The sequence below is a fragment of the Bidens hawaiensis genome, unplaced genomic scaffold, assembly GCF_021521415.1.
Source record: "Bidens hawaiensis isolate Kalapana, Puna unplaced genomic scaffold, B.hawaiensis_p1.1 tig00031745_1, whole genome shotgun sequence".
Lineage (NCBI taxonomy): Eukaryota > Viridiplantae > Streptophyta > Magnoliopsida > Asterales > Asteraceae > Bidens > Bidens hawaiensis.
In genome coordinates this window covers 81475-91606 of record NW_027495355.1, presented here as the reverse complement: position 1 = coordinate 91606, position 10132 = coordinate 81475, and the positions used below count along the sequence as shown (strand labels likewise).

At 33.0% G+C, this 10132-nt stretch overlaps 1 protein-coding gene across 1 annotated transcript; it reads right to left on the bottom strand.

The window, feature by feature from the left end:
- Nucleotides 1-503: 503 nt before the first annotated feature.
- On the bottom strand, nt 504-7445 carry LOC143582432 (putative lipase YDL109C). Its single transcript, XM_077064997.1, has 11 exons — nt 7091-7445; nt 6326-6393; nt 6098-6168; nt 5010-5273; nt 3738-3901; nt 3282-3337; nt 3136-3188; nt 2124-2238; nt 1535-1632; nt 685-796; nt 504-528 (listed from the first exon to the last, which is right to left on the bottom strand). Exons 1-10 carry the CDS (start codon nt 7351-7353, stop codon nt 725-727), a joined length of 1224 nt encoding a protein of 407 aa, XP_076921112.1. The 5' UTR covers nt 7354-7445; the 3' UTR covers nt 504-528; nt 685-724.
- Nucleotides 7446-10132: the final 2687 nt, after the last annotated feature.

Here is a 10132-nt window from a genome sequence, read left to right as displayed (position 1 = left end):
CTTTGTAACTTGTTTTAAAAAATATATCCAAATGTTTGTAAAAAATCTTTTTGGTTTAAATCTTGTATATATTCATATTATAGTTCACTAATGTGTATAGCTACCCCATATATAGTAAAGAACGAACGATGGAGCACTCGAATGGTGTAAATCACAACATTAAACAGTTATCTCGTTTTAAATTGTACATCCTTTCCACTGTATGTATATACTGTATAAATTTGGGACCACGCTATTGAAAATCGTTGAATCATATAAGTTGTACGTAGCTGGTTTACACAATACGAGTGTTACAACAAGGTAAGCTGACAAATACTTGGAAATGTGACCAAAGTATAATTTCATGATTCCAGACTCCAAAAATTGTTTGATTCAAAAAAATTAAACAATAACTTAAATAATATAAATTTAACAATCATATTTCACATATTGTTAATTATTAAAAAAAAAAAATAGAAACTATGAGCAAAACACTTCCGGGTCCGTTGCAGAAGTACCAATTTTGACATGTTATCTAATCCGCCTGACCTGCCCATTTTGCCACCATAACAGTTAATGAACAATAAAAATGTAAATGAAATAAATTAATCTGTGCACTAAATTTGAACAATTTTGAAAAATTGTTGTTCCCTGTTTGAAGATGACCAATCTAAACATACAAGAAAAAAGAAAACAAATCATTACCTAATATGCAACTGCAGGATATAACGTATGTAAGCATATGCTAAAGAAGAAAATTATCGATCATATGGAGAACAACGTCAGCACCATCAGAATTTAACCAATAATTCTTCACCTGAATAAACAGCAGCATGAAAACATCATTATAAATAGAATGCACAAGAAAACATGTCATTTTTGGGTTGAGCTTGAACTTGGCTAGTTAGTTGATTCCCGAACTTGAGCTCACTTCAGGCTTAGTTTGTTTATTATTTTTAATTAGCTATTTTTATTTTAAATAATAATTATTATTTTATAATTATATATTTAAAACAATAAATAAAAGCTATATGAATATTAGGCCCGTTTAGGCTCGCGAGCATACTCGAGCTCGATAAGTCAAGCTCAGGCTTGGCTCGTTTAAAAACAATTTTATTTTTAGGCTCAAGTTCATTTAGATTTTAGCAATCCAATCTCGAGTAACTCACAAGGTCTGGCTTATTTACACCCCTAGTATAATGTGCATTTACATGCTTATAACATCCAAAATCGGTTTAATTAGAAATAACTATATTTTAGTTTTAATAAGATAGCCTTCTATTCAACTTTATTACATTACTTGACTACAAATTTCAAAAAATTACACAAGAATTGTTTGTGTCTCAGTCCAACCCGAATGGACCTATTTAGATATGAACCAGCATTTTTTTACCACATTTTATAGAAGTATATTATATATATATATAGGTATAGGTATAGGTATAGGTATAGGTATAGGTATAGGTATAGGTATAGGTATATATATATATATATATATATATATATATTGTAACTTGCAATTAGAAACAAATGTTTTCTCATACATAGAACTTGCCTGAATTGTAGTGTGTGCAACATATCGTTGTGTGCTTTTCTGGAAGCTAACATCGACTCGTTCCCAAGGTACTTGAGTAAGACCTCGGATCATCTCCTCTGAATAAATGAATAAGATAATATTAATCAAAATGTATACTTTTGAGTTAATCATTCCAACTATGCTAAATTACCAAATTTCACAATCGAGTATTTAAATTCAGTAATGCATAGTAAGAAGAGTGTTTGGCTTGTATAGTCCGCTTTATGGTTACTTACATATAACGTCAAGTTTAATAGAACATCCAGATTCTGCACACTCTTTAGGAGATTCAAATTCCATCATTCTTCAATGAATGATTTAAAAGGTGGCAATTTCAACCTATTTATTAATTAACGGGTCATTTTGGGTTGTGTTTAACGGGTCAAATAAAAGGTTAGCTACAAGAGGGACACTTTGGGTTGCATGGGTCGAAAGTTATCTGACCAAAGTCTATTTTTGATGCATATAACCTAAACTGTTAAGATTACTATTGTGATGATATTGCTTTTGTTATCATAATTAACGAATTATTATTTATAAATAATAATAAATAAAACACAAACGGTACCTTCCAAATTGGGAGGTGTATCAACAGAAGAAATCCCATTTTGGAATGCATCACTTGATTCCCGCTCCACATAAACAATGTGTGGGTACTTATCATCCTTTACAAGAAGATTCGACTAGAAGACGAAAACCATGCGGATGTGGTTAGTATGTGGATTTATAGTAGAATTAAGCGGAGTGTGAATTTCTGACACGACATAAAAACACAAGAAGAACTTAATACGAGATTCGCGGGTTTGGGTTTAGTTTTTAACGGGTTCTGGTAAGTTTATGGTTGAACCCACGAGCACATTTAGCCCGTCGTTTTCATTGTTTGATCCATTTAACCCATTTATTTATTTTTTGGTTTTTCAGAATGTGTTTTATGTAATAACTTACACTATCAGGGTATTTTTATGTCAAACTTTAAAATAATACAGCATACTTTAAACATAATTGCTCAAAAAATAAAAATAATATGTACTTTAGAATTCTAAAATATTAATATTTGAAAAAAATATTTTTTGGGTTAAATTGGTCATGTTCGTGTTAACCCGTAAATACACGTTTCGTGGTCAGGTTCATGTAAAATTTTCGGGTTTGTTTTAGATTCAACACAAAAACCTGCTAACAAGACCCATTTAGCAGCCCTAGTTGGATAACGGGTCAAACAGATAAATTTAGGACGGGTTTGGTTGTGTAGAGAGTAGGGACAACCCACAAACACTTTTTGTTGTCTTTTCTTTTCTTGAATTTTACAAACAACTAATACTTTTGAAGTACAATTTAACAAAAACGTATAGTATAGCAATAATCTCATTCTTGAAAAAACATGATTGAAGAGATTTTAAGCAATTTGAACACGTTTTGGGTCAATTTCAAATCACTCAACATGCTTTTACTTCAACCAATTCTTTAATCCCAAATCGACCCGTTTATACATTAACGGGTAAAACTGGGCTCCTCTAATCCAAAGGGATATTTTTGGTTCAACACTTTTAAGTGTATAAAATCTAGGCATGAAATAAACTCACCTTAGGAAGTTCATGTTGGCGCCGAATTGACGATGTTCTCCACCCAACCACCTCTTATTATTAAAAAAGGAACAACGAAAAATTAAAGAAAAAAAGCCGGAAATTTTCAAATATTAACATTAAAATGTTGAACTTGCAAAGGATACGATCATAGGTGGCATTAGCATAAGCTACACGACGCTTAAAAGAACCCAAAGCAGATCTACACAACATAAAAAGACATAAACATTACCAACAATAATCAAGTCAAAAGAAAATACCAAAATCGAATATTAGAGATGGGAAAATGGATAGGTTGTGTTGAGTTAATCCTGATCCTCCGATCAAGTTAAAGTTCACGCTAAGTTATAGTTAAATGTCAGGTAAGGTTGACCATAAATATTTTATACCCAATTTTACATGATGTAAATGTGTTTGTATATGATTAGAAACACCATATAGTTGAAACAATAACCAAATTTCTTAAAACCACACTTTGGTTAACTTTAACTCGTTCAACCCATTTGATATATTTGACATGTTACCAATAAACCATAATCCAAATTGACCCATTTATAAGTAAACAGGTTGAGAAGAATATTGGAATGAAGCGTATTACTAACATGAACTTAATATTTTCAGAGTCATTAACCATCTGCAGAAGAAGAGGACGTCCTCCGTTATCATTATCAGTAAGAAAAAGATGTTTTCCGGATCTACCAACTATCCAGTGTGCGGTTTGTGGGGCCCGTCTTTCAAGAAATGGAAGACCACAAAGAATTGGAAGCTGTTAAAACAGACAAAAAAGGAAAAAAATCAGTAAATTTAATAATCTATGGCAATTTTAACTCATTTACTAATAAGTGGGTCGATCTGGTTATGCTTTATCTCTAACGCGTCAAACTTTTGTAATCATATTTGACACATAATCATTGATATTAAACTATCTATACTGCTAGCTATATAATTATGTAGGGTAAATTACAGTTTTCATCCTTTATGTATGGCGTAACTTGCAAATCATATCCATTAATTTCAAAATATACAAAACATTCCCCGGAGTTCATATAATCAAATGTTGCACATTTTTCGTCATTTTCACTACCTAGTGTTAACTTTTTCTGTTAGTTTTAAAAAAAAGATCAATTTACCCTTAGAGCATATACATCTCACACTCTATATTAGCCTTCATCTCTATAATATGAATGAAAATATAGTTAGTCACTATCCACATCACATTCTTCATACAATATAAAGTAGAGAGTAATAGTAACTCTCTGTATATAAAAGGTAACTATTCATCATCTATATAATTATGTGTGTGTGTGGGGGGGGGGAGAAAAAATAATAAAATAAGTGTTTGTGAGTAAGATATAGAAAAAAATAGACACGGGGTGTGTAATTTTTTAAATACGAACAAAATTTAGAGAAAATTGATGGTTTAAGTTCAAATATATAGATAGAGACGAAGAATGAGATGTGAGTGTTCTTACAACTCATAGACAAAATATGTAATGTTAACAACGATGTTACTTTTCAACTTGTTTATTGTCTTTATTTTATAACAGAGAAAGAAAGAAAATAAAAAATAAATAGAAAATTAATGAATTTGAAAGATGTATAGCAATGTTGACCCATTTATTGATAAAGGGGGGTCAATTTGGTTTATCATTTATCTCTAACGGGTCAAAATTTTGTAATCATATTAGACACATTATTATTGGTATTAAAATATCTAAACAAAAAATGTTTTGGGTCAACCCGGCACATTTCCACCCTTACAAACCTGCTCAGCCCGTCTATATTGCCAAATCTATAAATATGTAGGGTAAATTACAGTTTTCATCCTTTATGTATGAGGACGAACCGGTAATTTACCAAATTATGCGTCATACCTGTCTATGCCCTCTAGAACCGAGATGTGGAGTTGCAACAGTAATAAAGTTAATTGGTTGCAAACCCGCAATTCTGGCTTCAAATAACTGTTCAAGAGATTGTTCTGAATCATTTTCATTATTTCGATTTAAATTTGAGGACTGACACACGGGAATGTTTTGATACAGTCTTCCGATAGCATATCGGGCAACGAGACCACCCAATGAATGTGCAATAAATGAGATCTTGGACACCTCGGGCCATCTTTTGGCAACGGTTACTACCTGCATTATTTGAAGGAACTTGTAAAAAAATTATATTTATTTGAATTAAAATATGAACATGATTATAAAATACATCTGCGAGTTTCAAATTAAATATGAACATGATTGTAAAAAAATTATATTATTTGAATGTCTGATTGGGTTGACCATGCTAGCAGCCTATCAGTTCTTTATTCAATTAGGTTTTAAATAATTTATTCATAAATATATAGTGTTACAATCATATCTAATTTGTTTGAACAAATGAATTTAGCTTGTTTAAAATATTTAAACAACATTTTGGGTTACTTGTAACTTGTTTCTCATATTTCCTATTTCAAATTTTAGAAAAGCTTTTAACTTTGACCCGTTTACCCATCGGATTTGTAATATAACCTAAATTGACCCGTTTATAAGCAAATAGGTTGAGTTAAAATATTACCAAAATAGACCTGTTTACAAGTAAATAGGCTGAGTTGAAATATAGCCCAAATTAACCCGTTTGGAGGTAAATAGGCTGAGCAGCAATATAACCCAGATAGACCCGTTACATGTAAATAGGCTGAGTTAAAATATAACCCATATCAACCTGTTCACAAATAAATAGGCTGAGTTAAAAATTAACCCAAATCACCCTGTTTACAAGTAAATAGGCTGAGTTAAAATATAATCCTGATTGGCCCATATATAAGCAAATAGGCTGAGTAAAATTACAACCCAAATCGGACAGTTTACAAGTATATATGATGGTTTATAATATACCCAAAATCGACCCGTTTAAATTAAAGATTGTTTACGACAATTTCTGATTGTAACGTGTCATAGAAAACAATAAGAAACAATACCTCTTCGGCTAATCTTTCACCCATTCGGTCTACACCATCAAAAGTCAAAGTTGCTGAATTGCAGTCACTACCTGCTCAATAAATTTATTCATACATGATAAAGACTTTATGTATACAATACACCATCTAGATATGTTTAAAAAAAAGGCTAGGAGGCTCGTTAAATTGTCAGTATAGATTATTGAAATTTAATTTACTTGAAAAAGTTGCACAAATAAAAAAACTCACAGTGAACAATTACTTTATCAGAAAGTCTCTTCACAAATTGCTTTGCAGCGTATCGCCAATCTGCAGCACTGTATGAATCCAACAGAAGCAGAAGCTTTCATAATGCTAATAAACATACAATCAATCCTTGATAATAAACAAATTGTAATAGGGTGTGAAAGAAACCGTAAAACCCAAACAGAAAAAAATGAACCAAAACAACATCCAACGGTTTGGTTTTATGTTTTAAAAAAAAAAAAAACTTACGGTTCGATTTTGGAATTGCACGTAGTAAAAACGAAACGAATTTATAAATTTTTATTTTTTAAGTATATGTAATTCAAATATTTTAGCCTATATGTATAATAATCAACTAGTTATTAATTAACAAAATGATTTAAGCCAAAACAGAAAACTAACGTTTTTAAATTTGCTTTTAGCCCAAAACCGGTGCAAACCGAACCGTGCACAACCCCAAATTGCAACCAAATTACCTGTCAATTATCCCATTAACCTAAATCACAAACTGATTGAAAACCGGAAAACCCAAACTAAAAAACCCGCACTGAAACAAAAACCGACATTGAATTTACGGTTAAGTTTTGATTTTACATGTAATAAACACCGAATATACCCAAACTTATAATATTTTAATGCTTTTTTTATAATTTTTAGTAAATCTAATAGTTATGTAACTCAAATATTTTAGCCCAATCGTGTAATAAACCAAGCCAGAAAACCGACTCAAACGGAACCGTGTACAACCGTAAAATGCAACCGAATTACCTTCCAATGATCCCATTAACCATGATCAAAAGATGATCAGGCGGAACAGCCTTAACTCCATCATCAAACACATCCTCACCACTCCCCACATCCACCACTTCCAGTTTCCGGTTCTGCTTCGTCGACTGCACCACGCAGCACTTCCTCCCCAACTTCCTAACGAACTCCATTCGCCTGATCAGCGGAGGCGAAAACCGGAACCCGAGGGAGGATGAGTTGAGAATTGGGGGAGTTAATTGGGGATTTGAAGTGATGAGAAACATGCGTGTGGGATTAAGGAGTTGGAATCATGGAGAGTTGATGATGAATGGAGAGGAATTAGGGTTTACGGAATGATAATGATAATAATAATAATGACAGGTGGCAAAGTTTGATGGGGGTGTCACTGTGAGTGTACGCGCGGGAAATAACTGATAACTAACGTCGTCTCCCCGCCGACCATTTAACTAGTATTGTTACCCGGCGTAACATGTCGGTAAAACTCAAGCGTTATCGGTCTCGGACGTTAAGAAGGTAAGTCGGTGCGAATTCGGTCGGTTTCGGTTCACATTCGTTAAGGTATCAAAACTAAATAAACAGAATTTGACATTTGGTCAGTTTTCGTTATATTCGTTACGTTACTAAAACTACAACAAAACGTCGAAACGCTGTGAATCTAGGTGAATTTGGTTGGTTTTCATCACGTTTATTACGGTATTGGAACAAAATTAACAAAAACAAAATTGCAATTCAGTTAATTTTCATTACATTTGTCACGGTACTGGAATCAAACAAAACAAAAAAAAAAATACCGAACCAATAAAGGTGAGGAACTCACACGTATTAAGTTGTAGAAAGTTGACAAATTAGTCATGCTGCAACACTCGATCAGGTTTTTGTTAACTAATTAAATTTAAACGCCATTGATATTCTTGTATGTGAACCAAATTATATATTGGTATTTTGTTAATTTTATAGCAAGGGTCATCATCATATGACTTATTCATGGGGTGTTCAAATATGATGTATTTCATCTGTATCATCAATAAGCTTGGTAACATATGGCAATTTCAAAATACTCGCCTTAGATGTTTAGGAGCTATTTGGTGGCCTTTTAATAATTCTATTAAAATGTTAGTTTTGATTTTATTAAGATACAACCTTTTAATGGTTAATTTTCATAAACATGCTGAAAGATTAAAGACTACTTCGTCTCAATAAAAATCTTAAGCATATTATGTTTGAAAAACTTGATAAAAGACCAAAATAGCGTAGTAACTCACCTCATAAACAACTTCGAAAAGTGTAATTTGTTCAATATATTAGATGATTATTGATCGATCTAATCTTCATGTTATTGTGGTGCCATATTAATATGGAAGCATACAATGTTCTTGAAGTTTCCTATTGTGGGTCTCACACAAGCATCAAAGAGAGTAGCCAACTTGCTTTGAATGTGTGTTCTTTTTCGTAAAATGGTCCCGTCTCACATACACCACAAAACTGATCAAACATGTGTTTGATGTTGTTCTTGTGTCGATGACTCGATGTAATGGAATTGGTACCAGGTATCGAACACGAACTCGTTAATTTGGCTAACACCCAAACATGAATATTATTATTGAGAAACTTCACAAAACTCAATTACAATCTCTAACCCCAAAGCACGAGTATTTATAATCTAACCTATCACGTTTATACTATAACTAGGATTGCTAAATAATATGACATAATAATTATACTAACAATTAAATCTAAGCACATTTAATTGTTTATAATTATCCACTCCATATTTAAATCTTGTTACTTAACCTTGCACGCCAAGTAACGCACTTAAACCGAAAGTCCTAACAATCACCCCCGGAATTTCGAACTCGAAACCGACAAGTCTTCAACTCCAAATAATTCCCGCATCTCCTTGAATTTGATTTTCCCAAGAGCCTTCGTCAAAATATAGGCATATTGCTTAACACCATTAACATGCTCGACACTTCTTCACGATCAACACATTCTCAAATGTAGTTAAATCGATATTTAATGTGTTTGGTCCTTCCATGGAAAACCGGATTCTTCATGAGTGCTATTGCTGATGTATTATCGATACGTAACACCACTGCTTGAATTTCCTTGTCGAATAACTCACTTATCAAGTCTCTTAGCCAAACCGCCTGACACGCGGCTGCACTTGCCGCCATGTACTCTGCTTCACATGATGAGAGTGCAACTGTACATTGTTTCTGAGAACACCAAGTAATTGGTGAAGACCCAAGATATAATACGTGCCCCGTAGTGCTTCTGCCATCGTCTTGGTTAATGTTATGGCTACTATCACTATAACCAAGTAACACGTTTTTCCCACGAGTGTAAGAAATACCAAAACCAAGAGTACCTTGAATATAACAAAGAATTTGCTTTATAAGAGTTGCATAAGATTGCTTCAGGCTTTACATGTACCGGCTTACGACTCCGACTGAATACGCCAAGTCGGGACGAGTTTGTAAAAGGTACCGGAGACACCCGACAATCTTTCGATATCTCATAGCATCAAAATCTTCTTCGTCTTCAAATTTAGAAACTTTAATAATCGGATCGAATGGAATTTGAGCAGGATTGCAAACCTCCATTCTCGCTTCTTCTAAATTTTCTTAGCATACGCTTCTTGCTTAATTTTTATCCCATCCTTGCATTGTGAAACTTCAATTCCGAGATAATAAGTTAGCTTTCCCAAATCTGACATCTCAAAGTTTAATGCCATCTCGCGCTTAAACTCCATTATTAAGTTTAAATTGGAACCCGTGACGATTAAGTCATCAACGTACACACTGACTATTAAAAGATCGGCTCCAATTTTCTTTCGGTATACCGCTTTTCTTCTATGCACCGGTGAAACTTCAAATTTATCAAAATACCGTCCAACTTTGTATTCCACGCCCTTGGATCTTGCCTTAAGCCGTACAACGCTTGGATGCTTTGTATACTTTGTGTTCTTCACCCTTTTTAACAAAACCAAGCGGTTGAGAAACAAAAACTTGTTCTTTTAACTCGCCATGTAGGAACGCGGAT